Source organism: Zalophus californianus, chromosome 6 (assembly GCF_009762305.2).
Source record: "Zalophus californianus isolate mZalCal1 chromosome 6, mZalCal1.pri.v2, whole genome shotgun sequence".
NCBI classification, from domain to species: Eukaryota; Metazoa; Chordata; class Mammalia; order Carnivora; family Otariidae; genus Zalophus; species Zalophus californianus.
In genome coordinates this window covers 55,421,274-55,445,869 of record NC_045600.1, presented here as the reverse complement: position 1 = coordinate 55,445,869, position 24,596 = coordinate 55,421,274, and the positions used below count along the sequence as shown (strand labels likewise).

At 34.0% G+C, this 24,596-nt stretch overlaps 1 protein-coding gene across 7 annotated transcripts in view; it reads left to right on the top strand.

Moving 5' to 3' along the window:
• The window catches only part of LRFN5 (leucine rich repeat and fibronectin type III domain containing 5), a 243,369-nt gene extending 224,258 nt beyond the window's left edge, over positions 1 to 19,111 (top strand). For 4 of the 7 annotated variants that reach the window (XM_035727851.1, XM_035727852.1, XM_035727853.1 and 1 more), the window contains 4 exons: positions 991 to 2,395; positions 5,091 to 5,803; positions 12,296 to 12,339; positions 18,709 to 19,111. In XM_035727851.1, coding sequence (XP_035583744.1) covers positions 1,011 to 2,395; positions 5,091 to 5,803; positions 12,296 to 12,339; positions 18,709 to 18,726 — 2,160 coding nt within the window. In that variant the 5' untranslated portion in view covers positions 991 to 1,010 and the 3' untranslated portion in view covers positions 18,727 to 19,111. Of the gene's footprint in view, positions 1 to 990; positions 2,396 to 2,672; positions 2,952 to 5,090; positions 5,804 to 12,295; positions 12,340 to 12,712; positions 12,832 to 18,708 lie in introns of those variants that run through there. The other 3 variants (XR_004820111.1, XM_035727854.1, XM_027568778.2) reach the window with 3 other exon arrangements.
• The last annotated feature ends 5,485 nt before the right edge of the window (positions 19,112 to 24,596 follow it).

The following is a 24,596-nucleotide window of genomic DNA, read 5'->3' as shown; positions in this document are numbered from 1 at the left end:
TAATTCCATATTTTATATTGTCATTAATTAAAAAAAATTATTTTCTCTAGCTATTTTCCTTGGCATTTAAAACTACATGTAATTTATGAGAACTTTTGATTGCATATGTATTAGTATTTTAATTTTTGATGATTAATTTCAAACAAATACTTCAGATCAAACTGGAAAATGAAACTATCAAGATTTTTTAAAAATTATATTTGGATTAAATTTAAATGCCTTAAGATTTTAAAAGAAAAAAATGGAATTATAGCATCTTTTGGGACTCAATGTCAAGAATTTTGATGACTACTTTTCATAAATTATCTTTTAAAATCCAATTTTATGTCAAATAAAATATTCTAATATTTAAGGAGCTCAGAGCACTTGTAAATTTTTAGCCTTTTTATTTTTGAGAATAAGAGCCTTTATTTGCATTTGCAGTTAGGTTGTGAAGGTTGTACTATGTTCAAGATAGTTTGTAAGGATGAATACAATTCAATTAATGATTACTTTCAAATATCATGCCACAAAGTTAACAATAACAAATATTGTCTTTTATTGTTTCTACTCAGTAAATTGAAGTGATTGCAAATCCTTAAATATATCTTTAATCTTTTGAATTTATGAGATGTCTTTCAGGGTTATGGGCAAGTTTCCTAACTCCTACCCTCCAGTCTCAGCTGAATGTCACTTTTTTGTACATCTATGGAGTACCCTGGACATATTTCAAGAATAGCACATAATTTACAGAATTGTAATATCTGTTGGCTTTTTTTCTCCCCCCATTTGATTTTAAATCCCATGAGGCCAAGGAATGGTGTGTTTTTCAACTTAGTGTCAATTATACCCTGCAGTACAGAGTAGATATTTTATACTTGTTTGTTAAGTAAACAAATGAGTAAATCATTTCTGTATTGCAATTTGCATACAAAGGATTATTCCAGTAGGAATATGAACATTAGTGAAATGATTGGATGCTAACACTACATTTTGTATCTTTTCTTACAGGCTCTTAAATCTGATCTACAATGGAAAAATTTCTTTTTTATCTGTTTTTCATTGGCATAGCAGTGAGAGCTCAGATCTGTCCAAAGCGTTGTGTCTGTCAGATTTTGTCTCCTAATCTCGCAACCCTTTGTGCCAAGAAAGGGCTTTTATTTGTTCCACCAAACATTGACAGAAGAACTGTGGAACTGCGGTTGGCAGACAATTTTGTTACAAATATTAAAAGGAAAGATTTTGCCAATATGACCAGCTTGGTGGACCTGACTCTATCCAGGAATACAATAAGTTTTATTACACCTCATGCTTTTGCTGACTTACGAAATTTGAGGGCATTGCATTTGAATAGCAACAGATTGACTAAAATTACAAATGATATGTTCAGTGGGCTTTCCAATCTCCATCATTTGATACTGAACAACAATCAACTGACTTTAATTTCTTCTACAGCATTTGATGATGTCTTTGCCCTTGAGGAGCTGGATCTGTCCTACAATAATTTAGAAACAATTCCTTGGGATGCTGTTGAGAAGATGGTTAGCTTGCACACCCTTAGTTTGGATCACAATATGATTGATAACATTCCTAAGGGGACTTTCTCCCACTTGCACAAGATGACTCGGCTAGATGTAACATCAAATAAGTTGCAGAAGCTACCACCTGACCCTCTGTTTCAGCGAGCTCAGGTATTAGCAACCTCAGGAATAATCAGCCCATCGACTTTTGCATTAAGTTTCGGTGGAAACCCTTTGCATTGCAATTGTGAATTGTTGTGGTTGAGGCGTCTGTCCAGAGAAGATGACCTAGAGACTTGTGCTTCTCCAGCACTTTTAACTGGCCGCTATTTTTGGTCAATTCCTGAGGAAGAGTTTTTATGTGAGCCTCCTCTCATTACTCGTCATACACATGAGATGAGAGTCCTGGAAGGTCAGAGGGCAACCCTGAGGTGCAAAGCCAGGGGGGACCCTGAACCTGCAATTCACTGGATTTCTCCTGAAGGGAAGCTGATTTCAAATGCAACAAGATCTCTGGTGTATGATAATGGAACACTTGATATTCTTATAACAACTGTAAAGGATACAGGTGCTTTTACCTGCATTGCTTCTAATCCTGCTGGTGAAGCAACACAAACAGTGGATCTTCATATAATTAAGCTCCCTCACTTACTAAACAGTACAAACCATATCCATGAGCCTGATCCCGGTTCTTCAGATATCTCAACTTCTACTAAGTCAGGTTCTAATGCAAGCAGTAGTAATGGTGACACTAAAATGAGTCAAGATAAAATTGTAGTAGCAGAAGCGACATCATCTACTGCACTACTTAAATTTAATTTTCAAAGGAATATTCCTGGAATACGTATGTTCCAAATCCAGTACAATGGTACTTATGATGACACCCTTGTTTACAGGTAAGAAAAATTAACCAAATTTTTATACTTACCATGCATCTTAATGTAGGGCTTGTTAGTGTCTACTGACTTGGTTTTTGTTTGTTTGTTTGTTTGTTTTAATTGGCAGTGCTACTCTGTGTTGTAATTACAGTACTCCTTTTTTTTTTAAAGTCTATAATGTAAGGTTTGTGAAAGGTGATTACCTGTGGGGAAATATTTTGAATGGTGTTATTTTTAGAGAGTTCAAATTTATTTTTAATATTCTGCTTACTTACTTTTTTTCCCCTCATCTAAGAGATGTGACTATCAGAGAACAAGATTGATTTATTTTAAAAATTCAAAAACATACCAGAACTTACACATCCACATGAGTGTTCTTTCCTTCAAGGAAGTCACGTTGGGAGGCTATTCCATTATCCCAATGATGCTGGCATTGCTCAAAGCACTTTTGGAATTATCTTTAGAACCTTCGTCATACTATTTTGAATATCCTCAGTGGTGGCAAATCTTCGTCTTTTGAGGGTGAATTTGAATTTTGGAAACAAGCAAAAGCCACTTGGAGCCAAGTCTTGTGAATAAGGTGGGTGATCAAGATGGGTATTGCCATTTTTGGTCAAAAAATAGGATGTAACTATAAAATAATGAGACTGATTTTTTTGAGTGATTGAGTTATGTGCATGTGTATTGTTTCATATACACTGGTTCTTAAGACAGTTCCAAAGAGAAAGTTTATAAATATTTTGAGCAGTGAAAGTATCACTGGAGTTAAGCACGTAATCTCCTCATAAGGAATTCGATGGAGAATTTGCATCTGACTATAGATTTTCTGGTATGTTTTTCTAAAGTTCAGCCTCATTGATTTATAGTCACATCTTGTCCAATTTTCAGTTGGAAATATACATTTTTACCTCTTCATATAATTTCACTCATAATAGACTATTATTTCTCCTAAGAAACTGCAAAATCATGATTTTGAAATATACATATATATCTATTTTTTTTGTCTTGAAGCTTTTCTGGAATAAGTTCAACTCAATTCTTATATACCCAGATGAATTCTTGAAGATAATTTGATTTTCACCCATGTCTGGAAGTGAGAGAGTTTTTTTTAAATGAGCATGGGCTGGTAGAAAAAAAACAAAACTGGCTGAGCTAGCTGTATGATCGATCCTGGGCAAAGTCCTACATTGCTGAGTTTTAATTTCCTCCTCTTTAAAAGCAGGAGATTAAAGTAAACAGTTTCTAATATCTCTCTCATCACTAAATGTATGATCATGTAGACTATGATGCATGCATGTTAGCATAAAGTTGTTTGTCCTTCTTATACTCAGCTCTTTACCTGAGTTATCCATTATTTGACCCATTGTCAAAGAAGAACGTGCACTCCTACCCCTCACCTTCCTGTAGCTACTAACACTGTATATATATAATGTGCCATTGGCCAGTTTCTACTTTCCAAATTCTAAGATCCTAATCCTGCTATGACAAGAAAATTCTATGTGACCTTCAGAAAACTGCTTAAATTTCCTGACTTCAGTGTTTGTCACAAATAAAATAGTAATGCCTACCTCATACAGTCATCGTAAGAATAAAATTATAGTGTTCCAGAAAAAAAAAAGAATAAAATTATAGTGTATATAAAGTGCTTAGTAATGCCTGGTGTTTATCATACACTCCCTAATGATAGTGATTTTGATCACAAATCACAAACACATACTGTGCCCTAAAAGTTTCCTGGTTCATTTAGACCACATTGTCTAGGTTGTATAACAGATTAGCATTGCCAAGTTTTAAAATTTCCTAAAAATTTCTTTCAGGGAAAATATAGTTTCAAGCATTTTTTTTTCTCTAAATGAAATCTTAGTTTAGGTCGTATTTGGTTGCTACTTAAAAAATAGTTAGTGAAAAAAAAGCATCCACAGAAGAATTTTGTGATACAATGGATTCAGAGGTATCTGTAAACTTTTATCAAACTTAGCAACTGTTCTGAAGGTAATTTCATCAGCCCACAATGGGCAGGATGAGGGATTTAGGCTCTGGTCAACAGTCTTGCCCCGTTCATGTTTTTGAGATAATATTCCTCATACATTCTCATCAACCTCATTTTTAGATAAAAACATACTGGGAACCAGGTGTTGCTGGCATAAGAGAAGGCTGAGATCTGTAAATAAAGTACTTTAATCTTAGTAATTATCGTAGTTACAAAATATAGGTTTGCTGGGTACCATTCCATAGCAGCTTATAACTGATTTGGAAAATAAATACTCCGATGCATTTCCATTCTGGTTTCTAATGCGATTGTCAGTGTTTTCCCTTCCTTCAAATTGGCTTTTAGTCACAGAGGTGTTGTAAGTGCTAAATGGATTTGTTTAGTAGTCAGATAATGTCACAGTCACACCTTTCAAAAGCAATTTGTCATAAATGATTTTTTTAGCAGTGGCTTTTATTAGGAGTTCTGCTTTGCCAAGCAATGTAATTAGGAAGCTTGTCAAGGCATGGTGCAGTCACCATTAATACAGTGCAGAATCCAGCAATGGCTTTTAACCATTTTACCTAGGCAAATATAAGATTAGATCATTTTCCCATATTTCATATCTGTTATAAATGTGCTTATCTTAATGAGTACCAAAATGAAACAGAACTGAAGTCATAATGGCTCTATGTGTCTATATGTTTTGTTTTTAACATTAACACAAATTCCATTGTCCCTCAGAATGATACCTCCTACGAGCAAAACTTTTCTTGTCAATAACCTGGCTGCTGGAACTATGTATGACTTGTGTGTCTTGGCAATATATGACGATGGCATCACTTCCCTCACCGCCACAAGAGTCGTAGGTTGCATCCAGTTTACGACGGAACAGGATTATGTGCGATGCCATTTCATGCAGTCCCAGTTTTTGGGAGGCACCATGATTATTATTATTGGTGGAATAATTGTAGCGTCTGTGCTGGTTTTCATCATCATCCTCATGATCCGGTATAAGGTTTGTAACAATAACGGGCAACACAAGGTCACCAAGGTCAGCAATGTCTACTCTCAAACTAATGGGGCTCAGATACAAGGCTGCAGTGTCACGCTGCCCCAGTCCATGTCCAAACAAGCTGTGGGACATGAAGAGAATGCCCAGTGTTGTAAAGTTGCCAATGACAACGTGATACAGTCTTCAGAAACTTGTTCAAGTCAGGACTCCTCTACCACTACCTCTGCTTTGCCTCCTACCTGGACTCCAAGCGCTTCTGTGTCCCAAAAGCAGAAAAGAAAGACTGGCACAAAGCCAAGTGCTGAACCACAGAATGAAGCTGTCACGAATGTTGAGTCCCAAAACACTAACAGGAACAACTCAACTGCATTGCAGTTAGCTAGTCGACCTCCTGATTCTGTCACAGAGGGGCCCACATCTAAAAGAGCACATTCAAAGTCAAGTAAGTTTCTCACTTTGCCTGCTGACAGATCCAGATTCAGGTACTCCCTGAATGGAGAATTAAAGGAATACTATTGTTATATTAACTCACGGAACACGTGTGGACTGTTTTCTAAAAGAAGCATGTCTATGAATGCGATGTTAATTCAGTCCAACAGTTCTGATGGGCATAGTGGAAAAGCATCTCTCTCAGATTCTGAGTGGATATTGGAAAGCACGGTGTAACCTATTATTTCTTTTTAATGAAGAAATTATTTTGAAAACTCATATAGGAAATTGGAATTTGAAATTCCAGCTTTGTTACTCTGATACATGCCTCATAGAGCCAAGGTGTATAAACCTTCTAGGTACAGTTTGATATGTGAGGGTAACACAGATAAGATGGTTTAGGGGTAAAAGCATGACATGACAGTGCCTTCCCTGCCCTAGGACTGGCCTCCAGGTTCTACAATAGCAGAGCACAAAATAAAGTTTGTCACTGGACAAAGAAGTCTTACATAAATAATGCTATTTCCTCCAGTCTTATAAAGGACCACCTAGGCTGATTAGTATTTTTCAGTGAGTAGATTGTCTATTTTCTTTCAAGGACAGTGGCGTTTTTTTGTTTTGTTTTGTTTTTGTTTTTTTATAATATATATATATTTTTTAAGATTTTATTTATTTGAGAGAGAGAATGAGATAGAGCATGAGAGGGGGAAGGGTCTGAGGGAGAAGCAGACTCCCCCTGAGCAGGGAGTCTGATGCGGGACTCGATCCCGGGACTCCAGGATCATGACCTGAGCCGAAGGCAGTCGCTTAACCAACTGAGCCACCCAGGCGCCCCAGTGGCGTTTGTTTTTAGGCGGATATTAAAAAGAACAACTCTGTGTTGTTATGGTGTTTAAAATAAAATATTCAATAAGTATACCCAGACAGTGTTAAAATAGGTACACTTCTAAACAACATTCTTGGTTCAGATGCCTTAATGGATTTATGGTATTTCTCATCCATGACATAGCTTTTTTGGTGGGGAGCAAAAGAAAATTCAAGTGATTTTGCATTTATCAAAGAAATCCAGTTCAGTTTCAAGTCATAGGCCAGAATTCTGTATGCTGCTACCCTAGGCACAGGAAGGTGTTTTCATTCATTCAGTACACATTTGTGGAATGAATGAGTTTTATGTTTTTCTTTAAGTAAGTTAAAAAGGGAAACAAAAATACCAGGCTCCCATTATCAAAGGAATGTCTATTGTTATCACTAAGTGAAGTAAAAAAAAATACTTCTAATGGAATTCTTATTACATTTATAAGCAATATAAAGTCATTGCTCATTAGCCAGATAGTGGTTTTGTTTTCCCCTTCTGCCTATAATTCTCAGTTGGAGTGTTTCTTTCTTAGAGTAAATGCATTTATTTTAACCAAAACCTGTGATGAAATTTAAGTAGAAATCATGCAGCTTAATGGGAATGCATCATTAAAAAATTCTTAAATTTAGTCAGACAATAATATTGCTCCTTGATATATGGCATTCTTGGATATCCACTGAAATCAAGATCTATAGATAAATGTTCCTATCTACTCATTGAAAATCTTACATTATATTGCAACTTGATGGTGTTTTTTTAAAGATTGGTAGATGGGGGTTAACATTAAGGCATTCTTTGGTGTTTGGGATGGGAGGTTGAAAATAAGGCTCACATGAGAATCTTGCACAAAAAAATTTAGCCATAATATAATAAGATATGTACTTTATTTATATAACATACTCTATGGGAGTAAGTTAAATAGTAAGTTTAATATCTCTTACAGATCACTTGGAAATATCATTAAAACACAGATGGTAGTCAGTTTAATTTTCTTCTACTAGAGGCATATGTAAAAACTTCAGTTAATTTTAACTTGACACAGACACATTTTATACACGATTAATCATGGTGACATTCAGAAGCAGGTAAAATTAAAGCAGTTATTTTCCATACCAGTCTTGAAAAAAATTATCTGGTGGGCTAGTATTATCTTAGGTGTTTCATAAATACCTCCTCTGCCCTGGCTCCCTTTCTAAAGCTTTCCTTTCACATTTCAAAAATCTAATCAGCTTTCATGGGTCAAGTGTATGTTCTTTTGAGGAATAAATGAGATTACATGTGTGATCATGTTTTATAAAACCAAAAACATTACACAGAATGAAGTGTATCTTCAACACTATTTCTGTAATAATGCTCTAATCCCAATTTAACATTTCTAATTAACATCAATTACTTAATTCTTCAAAAGGTGCTGATGGACAAAAGCATATTGCTTTTCCCTTTCCTAGCTTTTACCTATATGGTATTAAAAAGTCCCAAATATATAAACGCTTTTGAGACTTAAACAAGTGGATCCCCAAGGAAGAAATCTCTGGCATTATGATGGTTGTGGTCAAGGGGGCTCTGAAATCATGCATAAAGGCCACAGTTTAGCATATCTGTTCCAAGCTACTGATTAGCTTATTTTATATTTTCCAGTTGCCTGTATTTTAAAAAAATCAATTTTCTGTTTATGTTTCAAATGAAACGTTAATTCGGTATCTTTTATTTCTTATAAACATTTAGAACTCTATAATATCTAATCATGTGAAATTTATTGTTTGACTAAAATCATTGAAACCATTTAAATTTTTATTAGTTTTACTCAAGACTGTTTTCAGAGTATATTAACCAAATGCATGAACACGTTTTTAGAAGTGATAAAAAGGCTCATGTTTCTGTCTTTCTAAAAGTTTATATTTTGAGAGATCAATGAAAGATTGGCCTATCAAGAGGGTCAAATGTTTTTGTTTTTGTTTACGAGTATATGAAAGACTTTTTGCTCAGGGCAGTTTCAGTATGAAGTTACTGAAAAATAAATCTATGGGACGGTTGAGGTTTTTAAAGGTAGCCGGTATAATATCCGAAACACAGTAGTTACTCGAATGAATGAGTGAATGGATAGATAAATAAATAAATGAATGGGGCTAGGGAGGAAGGTGCAATAGTAAGAATTTTGATTATATGCACAATGTTGATTTGTGATCCTGCTATTTTATTACTATAAGCAAGAAATTCTGTCTCTTACTGTTTTTCTTTCTGTTATTTCTTGCATTTCTCATTTAACCAGCTATGTGTATGTGATCCAAAGCATATGGTTTGCTGTTGCTGACTATGTATAGGTTATACATATTGTTTTTTGCTTCCAAGTCCTAAATTATTTTTCTTTTATTTTTAGCCATTCTACACTACGCTTACAGGTTGTTAAATATGATAACTAACAAACAATATATTTATAGATATTTGCTCCAAACATTTTTTTTAATTATATGTCTTCCTGTGTTGTTTTTGTTTCTTTTGGATAAGTGTCCCCCAATTCCAAAATGTCCAACTATTATTAAAGTAGGTCTTTTTATTTAATATATGTAATATCCAAGCATCATAAAGGGATGAGGAAGCATCCAATGCTGCCTTGGAATCCTAAAAGGAAACAAAGTTTAGTTTGATGAATACTATTTATTTTGACCCTACAAATAGACTGAAACAGAGGTACATTAAATAAATAAATTAGATATGTAAATACCCTCACTGGGACCAATTTATTTTCTAAATTTTTTTTAAAAACCATTAAATGTAGTTAGTTAGGTTGAGGCCATGCTTTCAGACAGTTGATTTTATCTGCTCTGTAGATATATTTTACTAAAAATGTTTTAGAATATTAGTTGTAGAACTATTGTAAACCATTTATAGACATAACAAGTCTATTATCTGAATGATACATACTTTCCCACAAGAAGTTGAGAAATTAAAAGAAAATTAAATGTGTTCCATTTCTCTACAGGAATGTCTTTTTATCTTTTCTTGAGAAGTACTTTCTCCTTCACTTTAAAGCACTCACAAAGTACTTACATCCAAACTAAATTTTAACTATTTTATTTGTTGTATTACTGAAAGGAAACTAAGTATAAGTATTTCATTTATAAAGGTAAAAAACTAGAACAATTATCACAAGATCCACAATGGCCTCTTAGTTCTGAAATTTTCCCATTTTCCCCTTTTATTCACAACAATAAGCTTAACAACAATCATTTAAATGCCAGTAGTTAAAAAAAAAAAAAGTGCTGAAAACATAAAGCATCTTATTGTACATAGACTTGCAAAGGTAAATGGGTCATTTTTCAAGGACTGCAGATCTGAACCCATTTTCTTATTGGTATGACAAAATTTCACTTCTATTTTATGTTGCTAAGAAAGCAATGTTCATTTATATTATACAGAATGAAGACTATATTTTCTTTTCCTTGCTCAGTCATCCCTTGTGTTTGAGGAAGCATCCAGTCTTTCTTCTTTAACAGTGAATGTGGATGCTTCTGTCTGTAAGTGTTTGTAGTGTTTGGGAAAGGACTGAAGTCCACCCGGAGGTGGTCTGGTTGGGAAAAGGCTATTTTTCTTATCCTCCGTAGTTGATAATGATAATCATCATCATCATCGTTATATAGTCATTATTATTATTTACGTTATAATGGTTGTGAGTGAAGCGTTTTTTGGGGGTCCGACTTATGGATAAGAAATACCTTGTTTTTAGAATTTCATAGAGAAAAGAGAAAATAACCAAAAGGAATGCCTGGGATTTTGTAATAGTTTCAGAGCTCGGTCTTTTCTAATTAGTCCATCCTTTTTCTCCCATGCTAGATAAATGCATGCTGGGACTACACATACTCTTACTTTTGTCATGTTTGGGGGATTTTGTTTGTTTGCTTTCTGAAATAAAACCAATCCTTCTTATAGCAGTACCGAGGATCACTTAATATCGAAAGCATGGTGAAAGTATTACTGTGATTGAGTTTTCCTAAAAATGTGGTATTGTCTGAAGTGTGGGACACAGAAAGTAGCAGTTTCTACCCAGGAGTCTATTTAAGTATGAAATTTCCTTGTTAAATAAGGGTAATGTATTTGCAATTTTATCAAATATTACAAGTAGTCAGTATAATAACTAGTGTACCATTGTCTTCTGGTTTTGTCAGCTATTTCTCAAAGTTGAAATTTAGGATCTAAAGTTACCATTGATAAAATATATACACAGTATATACTTACGTATCTATATATGTAATATATAGATATACTAATATGTATGCTTAGCAAATTAATGAGTTAAATACAGAATTTTGTATCTTGCAACATAGATTGTAATTGATGTAGCAAAATTATATTTAAATGGGCTAACTACCAGAGAACTTCTCCCAGAATAATTGTACAAGCTATATCACTTAGTTATAAGATTACAATGTGATATAAACTCTCTAGTAGAAATTTATTTTTCTGAACTTCCTAATGATAATGATCTTGACAACTTGTCTAATTTCATCCACTCTTTTCAAATAGATGACTCTTATGTCCATGAATTTTAAAATTAAAAAAAATTTTTTCAAATACATTCAGAGAAAGTCATGAAGTCCCTTTCATTTTGTGTTTGGAAGTGGATGTACATTTGATCTTGCCTGAAACATGAACTAGATATTGTGATTCTGCTCATAGTATGTCCAATAAATCATTCAAATAACATGAAGGCCTTATGAAATATCCTGTGTTGGCGCTACCATAATGTAATTTCCTAAACATTTTTTTTTACTGGATAATGTGAACATGTCTTATTATTGCTTTCATGTAAAACCTAATCTCCAGAGGCAATTATAAATTTCTATGAATATTTGTGCTGGAGGTTCTATAAAAAAAGTATTTTGTACTTTTCTCATCACACTTACCTGTGAACCCTGAGAATAATTTTTTCCTAATATTTCTTCTTATCATTGTGTCACTTCTTAATGACTAAGAGTGTTTGTTTTAAAAAAGGACATATTGGAAAGAAATAGAATGTGTGCTATGCAGGACTAGGTAATGGTATTAAACATTTATAGCCAACTGGAACACATATGGACATTTAAAGGCAGATTGGTTGCCTATAGAACATTAGTGTTTTATATGAGGATACTGGGCACTTCATAAAACATGATATTATTTTGGGGGCTATTGAATAATGATTATTGTAAATGATTATTTAATACTCTGCATGTTGAACATAGTGAAGCTATGGTTCCTATTTTGGATTCTCTTTTTCTTGGTGTATCTTTCCATATTAATCATATGCAACTCTGTAGTTGAAATGTTAACTTTGAGTAGGGAAAAATGAGGAGAAGCCTGATTCCCTTCTTGAACTCTTTGAGGAAAAGTGCATTCCATAATAATAATTAGTCACTTTAGCAACTGGGACAGTATTTTTAAAATTCTACCTTTATAGTATTATATATCAGGAAGTAGCCATAGACAACTACGAAGTATTTACAAAAGTCAATTGCAATTAGCCCAAGAACAGGTAAGTTTTTTTAAAAGAAATCTAGAAAAATCTCTGTTAAGAGAAATCTTATCAAGATTTCAGTGAGAAGTGTTTTAGGGTCTGTTTCTTAAAAATGGAATTTGTGTATTTGTTTATGACACTGAAAATTTTATTCCCAGATGCTTTGCTGACTAATGTTGACCAGATTGTCCAGGAAACACAGGTGAGATTTTCGTTACCTGTCTCATAATTCAGCATTAAGTGGGTATATTCTTTTATAAATAATTTTTAAAAATTTTTTGCAAGCTTATGTAACTTGTTGAAATTTTCCATTAAAACTTACTCAGTGCTCAGTGGTACAAACTAAAGTTTAGTTTGGTTAAATGAATTTCCCGTTACTAAATTTAGACATTTCTGGTTAACTGAACATTTCTGATTCATACTGTAAGAATAAAGGGAATACTAATGTGGCTTTGGAGTCACTCTTATACCCATGCATGATATAATGTGCATTTTTACAAATATTTCCCATTGTGAAGACACTAGCTTGATAAGAATGTATTCACTCCTTATCCTTGACCTCCACATCCTAATAGGAGCGGAAATGATACATTATACCTCCCTGGAAGTGGATGAACAGAAGTGTTTCAGTGTTACCCAAAATGAATGAAGCCACTATAAAATGGAGCAAAAGACTACATATGAAATATTCATGGTATTCCTTTTGTCAGCAACTGATTACTCTTCTTCTTCTTCTTCTTTTTTTTTTTTTTTCCTTTTTGGAAGTTTCAAATGAGTGTTTGATTCCTGCATTTTAATTGGATCAGAAAGTGTGTTTCCAGAGCAGAATAGCACTTTAGCAATCTGTTCAAACAGCTGGAGGCATCAGCCATTGGCTTAAGGTTTGGCACAGAAAAAATAGTCTGCTTTTAAAAGTTCTAAAAAAGGCCACTGATTTATTTTTTAGTGGTAAAAATAGGGTCTTTTTTTTAACATTTTGTATTTAAAAGATAATAACTTGGACAATCATTCAGGGTTTCCCCTAATGAGTTCCACTCCCAAATTAAACACCGTATTTTTCATGCATCGTGTCTCTGAGTTCAGGATCCCAATCCCATGTTGCAAAAAATGAACAGATGGCTCACTAGAAACAATCAATAGCCCAGTGTCTGGCACACACTTTGTGTTCTGTTTTGTGTACTGAACTGCCCTGCGTGAAGGTGCATTGTTTCATCACCCCCCAGTGCTTCCCTTTCTCACTCTGAACCTCTCTTTCTCTCCTGCCCTCCCTCTCTTGCTGCCTTCTTTCCTCCCTCTCTCTCTTTGCCTTTGCTTTCTGAAAGTTCATGCACCATGTAACTTTGGACATCTAGCTGTTCTGAAAGAGAGTATCTTTAGAAAGGGATTAGAAAGTAAATAGTTAATCTATCAGAAGCACAGTCCAGAACAGTGCTGTTTTATCAAGAATTGGAAGCAGGAGAGTCAATCTAAGTCATTTTTCAATTATCAATTAAAACATGACGAGACCTTGGTGTAACTCTTCTTGGTACTTGGCAAATGATTTCTGCCTTAGGAGACCTATCCTTTCTACCCTGTCCATACTACCAGTGAAGCCCCTTGGAAGAGACTCACCTACGTGGCTGTCTTGTGCCTTTTCCATGGTCAGCAGTGCTTCCCCAGGTGTGAGTGGAGTGAGGTAGAGCTGGTAGAGATTTCTTGTGCTCACAGCTTCCAGCTCTTTTTTAGGCGGGGAGGAAGGGATATAAATTTTTATTTTAAGTTTTTATTTCCTGCAGGTTGGTAACAAATGTTTTACTACCCAAAGGCAAATATATTTTCCAAAATTTTGGACACTGCCCATTGCATTAAATTTAAATTAAAAGGCTACCTGTGTGTGTGTGTGTGTGTGTGTGTGTGTGTGTACACAGTAAAAGTAAGCAAAAAATTGGGGTGCCAGGGTAGCTCAATCAGTTAAGCATCCAACTCTTGGTTTTGGCTCAGGTCATGATCTCAGGGTCCTTAGATTGAGCCCTGTCTCGGGATCTGCCCTCAGTGGGGAATCTGCTTGTCTCTCTCCCTCCCCCCTCTGGCCTTCCCCATGCTCACTCCCTCTCTCTCTATCTCTCTCAAATAAATAAATAAATAAAATATTTTTTTTAAAAAGTAAGCAAAAAACAAACAAAACACCTTACATTTTTGTTTTTAATATAAAAAATGTTTCCAGGGCAACATTATTAAATTAATTATACCACAGTCCCTCATATAGCATCAAACTCTAATAGGAAGGTACATAAAAGACAGAAAGGTTTCATCCAATCAGTGGTATAGGTGTTCCTCGTACTGAGGTATCTGCTAAGATCATTTTTTTTCCTAAGGGTGAAGAATTAATACATTTATATCATTTCCATTAGCCAGAATATGCCCTATGCCATTTTTTTCCTTAAGACCTTCCCTGCATGTGTATAGAAATAGAATGAACTTAAAATATTTAATATATCACATATGATCCTTTTATAATAAAATTATAAGATTCTAATCACACTCAGATGAATTGAGAGCAAATAGAAGAGGAATCATTAGTAAAATTGGTAGTAATTACATGTAAACTGGCACTTGCATATGCTAACCTTATGTTTGAAAAGATTGTTATTCTTAAATCCAGTAAAACAATTCATATGCCATGTTTAGAAGTATAAAATAGGAACAATTGACTAATTGCATTTTTTTAATTTATTTAGAGAGTGAGAGATGGGGGGAGCAGAGGAAGAGGTAGAGAGAATCTCAAGCAGACTCCCCGCTGAGTGCAGGGTCCAATGGGGGACTCAATCTCTCAACCCTGAGACCATGATCTGAGCCAAAATCAAGAGTCCCACACTTAACCAACTGAGCCCCCCAGCTTCCCCTGACTACTTGCATTTATACTGAAAATGTCTTAAATAAACTTTCTTAAAAAGTATTTGTTATATCCGGACCAACAAAATATGTGTACTGTGTGTGTGTGTGTGTGTGTGCACGCGCTTAAGTATGCACAAGAAATACCCCTTAATCTGCAATTGCTTGCACTTGCCTTTAAGGAAATAGCTTCCTGATTCTAATTAATTTGACTTCTGATTATTCTGTTTAGTATCAATTAAGGTATTTAACAAATTTAAAATTTGTCATAAAACTCCTGCTACAGGTGCAATAACCATGAAAAGAGACACTTTTTTAATTTTTTATTTTATTTTATTTTTTTTTAAAGATTTTATTTATTTGAGAGAGAGAGAATGAGAGATAGAGAGCACGAGAGGGAAGAGGGTCAGAGGGAGGAGCAGACTCCCTGCCGAGCAGGGAGCCCGATGTGGGACTCGATCCCGGGACTCCGGGATCATGACCTGAGCCGAAGGCAGTCGCTTAACCAACTGAGCCACCCAGGCGGCCAAGAGACACTTTTTTTAGAGAAACTATTAAGGTATAAATGAATAAAAAGTAATGCTGATTATAAAGAAACAGCATTACCTAACATAGGGTTAGGAAAAAATATGAAATAAGAGCTAAACAGCAAAGCAAATGTGTATATATGATCCAGATATCTTTCCAATGTTATTTCCCAGTAAAAATTACCATTATAAAGTATTTGGTTCTGTAGTGTTGGTTTTTTTCTATGATATTCCTTTCAAGTGAAATTTTTAAAAATAAGAGTAATAGAATAGGCACATATGCACATATGTAGAAAAGTTTTAACTATTTTTATAATAATTAAGCCCATTTTTGACATTTACTTGAATATTACAGTAAGTCAGAAAAAGCTAGAACCCTAGTATCAGCAATGATTTTTAGAAATTGTTTCCTTCTTTTTTAGATATGCTAACTATACAAGATAAAAATCATTCAGAGTTCTTAATTGTATTCGGAGTAAGGGCAGTAACAGCTTTTTCCCCACAATCCATTCAACATCAGGACATTTTTCCTTCTTTTAATATTAGGGTAACTTTAATTTCCTCTTTTCTTTATAGTACTGTTAATAAAACTGTTCCCAGTATTTTGCATGATACCTTTTCACTGTTCAATAAGGAGCATTATCAAAACATCCTGAGCCTATCTCAAATTCATTATCTTTAGTTCTTGTTAACATTTTAGCATGATTATTATAGTCTGTTTTTTTTCCTTTGTGATGCTCTTGTAATTTGTGTTCATGTGTAGATCTTTATAGAATCATTGTAAGAGTTTGTCTATTGATAAGTGAAGTAAAAAGTGTTATTTTGAATATCCTACATATACAAGTTTTTATTCAGCTTCATATTATGTCACCATTTCAATAACGGTAGTAGCTTCAGGGCAGGCAAATTCATACCATAATTTCCAAAGCTGATTGCTAATTGTCTAATCTTTGAAATTAACAGCTTTTATAAAAGCCATAATTCCGTAGTTTGTTAATAGTTTTTTTTATGTAATGTGGAAACGAATCTCATTATAATATGTAAGCTTATACAATCATTAACTTGTTTTTTTTTTTTTTAAGAGAGGAAGAGAGAGCTACAGAGAGCATGGGGGGAGGGGCTGAGGGAGAAGCAGACTCCCTGCTGAGCAGGGAGTCCAACCGGGGACTCCATCCCAGGACCTTGGGATCATAACCTGAGCCGAAGGCAGATGCTTAACAACAGAGCCACCCAGGAACCCCTCATTAACCTGATATTAAAATGGTTTTTTATGGGCGCCTGGGTGGCTCAGTCGGTTGAGCGACTGCCTTCGGCTCAGGTCATGATCCTGGAGTCCCGGGATCGAGTCCCGCATCAGGCTCCCCGCTCGGCGGGGAGTCTGCCTCTCCCTCTGACCCTCTTCCCTCTCGTGCTCTCCATCTCTCATTCTCTCTCTCTCAAATAAATAAATAAAATCTTTAAAAAAATAGTTTTTTATTCTGGAAGAATTTATTATTTCTAAAGTCCAACTAGTTATATTGTCCACTATATTTTTCTTCTATTTGTATTTAGTCTTTTCTATATTACTGCTTCCTGAAACTTGAACTTTGGTATAGTAAAACTACATCTTTTTTCTATCAAAAGGAACATATTATTGGAAATATAAACAGAAATAAACTCATTGTAATCCAATTTCACCAAAATAAGCTATGCTATGAACCCAATAGATAAGAATTTATATATAATCCTATTGTAATTTAAAGTGATTTTGCGAAGTTTTTCTTAGAACATTCCAGGTAAAGAATGATAGTGAGATCTATATTTCAGTCGTTTCCAAGTTAATTATTTTTTATAAATAGGTTACACATCTATTATCTACTAACAGTTTTCAAACATGGTGTAAATCCTTTGTTTAATAATTTTCAAAAACTATTGTTTGTGCCAAAAGTAACTTCAGCTATTCAGATGAAATATTTTCTCCACTCCCCCTCCCCGTATTTTAAAGGTTTTATTTTTAAGTAATCTCTACACCCAGTGTGGGGCTCAAACCCACAGCCCCGAGATCAAGAGTCACATGCTCCACTGACTGAGCCAGCCAGGTACCCCCAGATGAGATATTTTCTTAAATGAAACATCTGTACAATATTTTTCCTACCTTTATCATATTGTTTTTTCTGTACTAAATATGTTCTACATCAGCATTTTGATATAGGATAGTCTTCCATATTTCATGATTCATCTGTGCCATGCATTTTATAACCCCCAACTTGTAAACATAGTTCTTTTTGAATGGGAAGGGACAAAAATTACTTCTACTTCATATTTATGAAATTATATATTTATCAAAAATAATTTTCATCTCTATTCAAGATGGAATTTATAGACATATCTTAAATCTATGATGCTGAGAATCCACATTAGAGGAAGACTATTTTTACAGTTTGATATTTAAATATTTTTAAATGGTTTTTATATTATTTTATTCAAAATTGCATTAACTATGGGATGCCTTTCTTGTGAGTTATTGTCAGTTTACACATTTATATGTTCTGTGGGTGAGGAACTAATTTATGAAGAGGAATAATAGTCTTCACTAACGTTTAATGTATAATTAAATTTTATAAAATTTCAATATGATACAAAACTCCCAACACTCTATATTTAAAAAGTAGTGATCACTTAGATTTTATATGTGATGAACAGATTTGGTCTAATATGCTTACAGTTTTAAAACCAGTATGATTATTTATTAAAATTTAAATGGCATGCATTAATTAATAAAATCATTATTTTTTTTCCCTTGAGAATATAAATGTGAAAACAAAGCAAGGGAAAATGCCATTCCACAATTTGGCTTTGACTTGCATAACTATTTAGGCTTAATGCATTTAGATTCCTTTTTAAAATGAGATTATTTTATATATTCAGAATTTGAAATTACCAAGCAACATTTTAAGAGCCAATGTGCATGTCTAGATAGTTTTTAGGAGTGTATCTTGTATTCTATAGCAATAAACTCCTGCCTGGTTGCTTATAGTTCAGTAACTTCTAAATTACTAGCACAATGATCTTATTACCTATGTATTTTCTCTTTGTTTCTTTTTCTTTTTTTCTTTTCTTTTTTCTTTTTCTTTCTTTCTTTCTTTCTTTCTTTTTTTTTTTTTTTTTTTTCTTGTTCTCTTTTCCCATTTCAGAGGCTGGAGTTAATCTGAAGAGCACTACTTCTTTCTCTCCTGAAAAATGTTGCCACTGATATTTTTACTGGATAAAATTAAAAAAAAAATGTTTAAATTCACAAAGGCTAATTGTTGAACTGGTGTCCTAGAAGAAATTGTCCACAGGAGCCGAAGCAGAAGTCTCTGACGCTGGTGGAACTGGCTCTATCAGACCATGGTTCATCCCCTTTTAAAGCCAAATTTTTTTTTTCTTCTAGCCTACAAGTATTATTTTTTTTTTTTTGAGAGAAGGAAACAGAAAAGCCTACATTGGCACTGAGTTCTGTATCAATCCATGTTACATTGCCATCCATGATTTAAGACTGTAGAATCCTGAATAATCTATATCACTTTAACAAATAAATGTTTTACTATGACAGAATTTGTACAGTGCCTGATTTGTGGAAATACCAATTGCTTCAAGTATGAATGGTGCAATGATGACTGTAAGAACTAATGATACTATTTTACATTTATGTAATGCAAAACCTTATGGAATCAAATTTGCTTTATAATATTGGACCTATTTCTGCCATGACTGAAGTGTACCCACGTCTGTGGGAGGGCAGTACAGCTATTTTAAAAGCTTTACAGCAATCTTATGCTTCAGTGTAAGACAGAAAGTGATGAGGGATCTCTTCTCCTAGTAGAACTTCAGAAAGCTTCAAAGTAGGCATATATAGTAATTAACCCAAATCGATTCATTGCCTTTCTGGAGAGCCGGAACAAAGAGGTTTTAGTAATTTCAGGCCTTATATTTCATTGTAAGTGCCCATTTAACCCATTTTGCCCAATTCCAGGGTAAATAAGGAACAGACATCTGATTTAACACCAGCAAAAATAGGAGTTAAGACATCTTTGGTGGCTAATAAATGTTAATACAAGTGTACGTAGGCAGTATCCAAGCCTAGAGTTCAAGGGCCGGTCCTGGTGTCAAGCAGGCCTGAGTTCGAAATCTAGATCTGAACAAATTTGGCCAGTTACCCACTCTTCCATATTCTCACAGGAGAAATATTGTAAAATCTGAAAATGTATGTAAACTTATCACTGTACTTGGTGTAAGCAGTAAGTTTAATTTAAAAACAGTATTAGCGTGGTCCTTAGCAACTTAGTGCAGATTCTCTAAAACGTTAGAGGTTTTATTTCTGTTCCTTTACCATTCTGTTAGTTATTGATCATTAAAAGTAATATGTAGTTTAATTTTTTTAAAAAGCCAGGAAACTGTCTTTTAAGAAATTTAGCTTATCTGTTAGCTAGTCCACGTCTCTTAGACTATTATAAATACCCAACCATCCGAAGAGAAGTTATAGAATGTTAGCCTTTAGATGGCACTTGGAATCTGTGCTCAGAGCCTAACTAAACAACAATTTAAAGAGGTTCACTCTCTTGCAGACACACACAATGCATGCTTGAAACAGAAGGGACAAGTTCGAGTTGAAATGTAGTTAATTTGTGACTCTGGGGAAATGGCTTCATTCTCTCCGTTTCCTGGCAACTCTTAATGCCCTGGAGCAATCCTGTTTATGTGTGTGTACATATATATATATACATGGATAAATGTTTTTAGTGACAAAAGACACACAACTTGAACAATGCATCTACAGATCTATACAACTTTTCTCCTCAAATATAAAGTGATAGGAACACAAACGGCTTTCCTGGATCTCTGTGCAGTTTAACTTTTTAAGGTCTCAGGAAAACTGGCTAACTTTTCTTTAAGGACATTCTCCTGTTTATATTTCTCCCTCTCCCTTGGGCCTGATTCTTGTCTGTTCTGATATTTTTCTCGATGATAATATAGCCTGACCTCTTCACCTCTTTAGGATGTTCACACTATTGTGCTACAAGGAACATGACTTTTCATGTAATTCAAATGTGTTACAACTAAAATTACACTTAATCATTTCAAATCTTTGCCCTGCATCCCCTACACCTAAATCTAAAACTTCTCCTTTTGCACACATTCAAACAACATCAGGCTCTCCTAGTGTACTTAGTTTCTCTTTTTGAAATGCAATTTGTAAGGAAGACTGAGGCACAGTCTCTGATTCAGTAAGCGTGCACTACTCAATTGTGTATGGACAGATATTTACTTCTTATACTATGAGATTAAGAGAACACCAGTGTACTAAATAGAAATAGAAATAATGGTCGCAAAATAAATTTTGCAAAAAAGTGATGAAATATCTTGAGGATAGTAGAAGCGATTTCTTTAGCTGAGCTTATAACGTCACAGGCATGATCTGATGGATGGTAAAAAGTCTCAACTGTAAAGCTTTTGAATATACATTGGAAATCGCTTCCATTTTCCTGTTATTCTACAATCCTGAGTAATATTGGAAGTAATCCGGGTGCTAAAAATATATATTGTAATAATTATGAATATTTACAGTTCAACTTGTGACATATCTTACACATAATATAAATTACATCAAACACACAAAAAAATCGAAAGTATTTTGAATGCAGCATAAGTACAATTTGTGAGACATGAAAATGGCTTGAAAACTATAGTTTGTATTTTGAAAATCTACAATCATGATTTTTGAAAGCCATGATTTGTAGAACCAAAGATTAGTAATAAAACACTATTGTTAGTATTGAAAGGAATAACTTACACATGGAAAGGAAAACTCATATAATTTTAATTTTCCTCTTTATTTGTAATTTAGTAGCTCTAAGATTAGTTTTACAAATTTCTTTGTTTGTTCAATTATATAATACCCCTTTTCATATTTGTAGAATATTTTCTAACACATTCTTGGTTTGTTTTGTCCAAAATATATTCAAATTATTTCTGCTTTTATTCTGCTTTCCATATGTTAGGAACTTATTCCTTTTTTAATTCCAAAATGTACTTATACTGATATATCATAGATCTACTTATTAAATGGTGTGTGTATGTGTGTGTGTACATGTGTCTATCAAGGCATATGCCATTGTTTAAAAATGCAAGTGATGCAGAATAGATTATGTACAACCAAAGTAAAAGGCCCTAGAACATAATTGTTTTATTTGATAAAAAAGTATAATATATAAGGAAATTAACCACATTAGATTTTTTTATAAAACCATTTTTTATTGTGGAAAATATATGACTTAAAATTTGACATTTTAACGACTTTAAGTATACAATACAATGGCATTAATTACATTCACAATGTTACGCAATCATCACCTATATATATATATATATATATATATTTAGATTTTATTTATTTCACAGAGAGAGACACAGCGAGAGAGGGAACACAAGCAGGGGGAGGGGGAGAGGAAGAAGCAGGCTTCCCGCTGAGCAGGGAGCCTGATGTGGGGCTCGATCCCAGGACCCTGGGATCATGACCTGAGCCGAAGGCAGATGCTTAATGACTAAGCCACCCAGGCACCCCAATCACCACTATTTTAAAAACATTCTTATCACCGCATACACAGAATCTGTAGCCATTAAGCAATAATACCCATTCACCTTCTCTCAGTCCCTGGTAAGCTCTATGAATTTGCTTATTCTAGATATTTCATACCAGGGGGATCATACAATGTTTGTCCTTTTGTGTTTGGCTTATTCCATTTACTGTAATGTTTCCAAGGTTCATCTATGTTGAAGCATATATCAGAACTTTTTATGGCTGAATAATATTCCAGGAATATATGTAGCACATTTTGCTTATCAATTCACCTTTTGATAGACACTCGTGTTGTTTCCACCTTTTGGGCACTGTGAATAATGCTACAATGAACACTGTTAGTCATGTATATATTTGAGTACCAGTTTTCAATTCTTTTAACTATATACTCAAGAGGGCAATTGCTGGGTCATAGGGTAATTTTGTTGAATCTTTTGAAGAACTGCTAGACTGTTTTCTATGTGGCTATACCATTTTACATTCATTCCAGTAATGCGCAAGTGTGCAAGTGTTCCAATTTCTCCACGTTTATAATTCTCAATTTTTTTAACAGTCATTCTAGTATGTGTAGATTAGCTCATTGTGATATTGATTTGCATTTCTCTAATCACCAATGATATTGAGCTTTTCAGGGGCTTATCGGCCATTTGCGTATCTTTGGAGAAATGTCAACTCAAGTTCTTTGCCCATTTTCTTTTTCTTTTTTTTTTAGAGAGAGAGAGAGAGAGCAGAGGGAGGGGCAGAGGGAGAGGGGGAGAAAGAATCCTTAAGCGGACTCCCTGCTGAGCATGGAATCCATTGCTGGACTTGACCCCAGAACCCTGAGATCATGACCTGAGCTGAAATCAAGAGTCAGATGCTTAACTGACTGAGCCACACCAGCTGCCCCTTCTTTGCCCATTTATAAACTAGATTGTTATCGAGTTGAAGGCATTCTTTATATCTTCTGGGTATTAAACCCTTCTCAGATATATTATTTGCAATTATTGTCTTCCATTTTGTAGGTCTTTTCACTTTCTTGGTATTCTTTGATGAACAAAAATGTTTAATTTTTATGAAGTCCTATTTTTGCATTTGTGTTTTTGCTGTCATATCTAAGAATTCATTGCCCAATCCAAGGTCACCAAAATTTATCTCTGTGTATTTCTCTAAGAGCTTCATGGTTTTACTCTTACATTTAGGTGATTAATCCATTTTGAGTAAATTTATGTATATATTTTGAGGTAAAACTCCAACTTTATTCCTATAGATGTGGAAATCCAGTTGTCCCAGCACCATCTGTAGGAAAACTATTTTTTCCTTATCAAATGGATTTGACAGGCTTGTCAAGAATCAGTTGACCACAGATGTGTTTATTTCTATTCCATTGGTCTATATGTCTTTATGTCAGTACCCACAATGTTTTGATCACTGTAGCTTTATAAGTTTTGAAACCAGAAGTATGAGTTCTCCAACTTTGTTTTTTTTTTTTTTTTTCAAGATGATTTGGTTACTCTGGGCTCCTTGCAATTCCAAATGAATTAGGGAATTGGCTTTTCCATTTCTGCAAAACAGCAGTTGGAATTTTGATAAGAATTGCTTTGAACTTGTAGATCATTTGGGTAGTACTGACATCATAACAATATTAAGTCTTTTAATCCATGACCATGCGATGTCTTCCCATTTACTTGTGTCTTTTTGAATTTCTTTCAGCAATGTTTTACAGTTTCCAGTGCACAGTCTTTCACCTCCTTAAATAAATTTATTCCTAGGTACTTTATTCTTTTGATGCTCTTGTAAATGGAATTGCTTTCTTAATTTCCTTTGTGGATTCTTCATTGCAAATATTTAAAAACAAATAATTTCTGGGTGTTAATCTTGTACTCTGCAACTTGGTTGAACCTGTTCATTAGCTCTAGTAGCTTTCTTACAAATACTTTGGGATGTCTATATATAGAATCATACCATATGTGAATAAAGATAGTTTACTGCTTCCTTTCCTATTCTGAGTGCTTTTTCTTTTCTTGTCTAATTGCTCTTGCTAGAAATCTAGCACAATATTGAAAGGCCGTGGTGAAAATAGATATTCTTGTCTTATTTTTTATCTTAAAGGAAAGCTTTCAATCTTTCAAGATGAGTATGATGTAGACTATGGATTTTTTAAAACTGAGCTTTATTGTGCTGAATTTCCCTTCTGTTCCTAGTCTCTGCTGTTTTAATCATGAAAGTGTGTTAAATTTTTTTCAAATGATTTTTGATATCAGTGAGATTATCATGTGTCTTCTTTTATTAACTTCATTCTATTAATGTGGTATATTACATTGATTTTCTTATTCTTAATAACCTTAGCATCTCTAGGATAAACTCCACATAGTCATGGTATATAAACCATTTAATATGTTGTTGTATTTGTTTTTCTGGTATTTTGTTAAGGATTTTTGCATCTCTATACACCATAGATATTGTGTGTAGTTTTATTTCCTT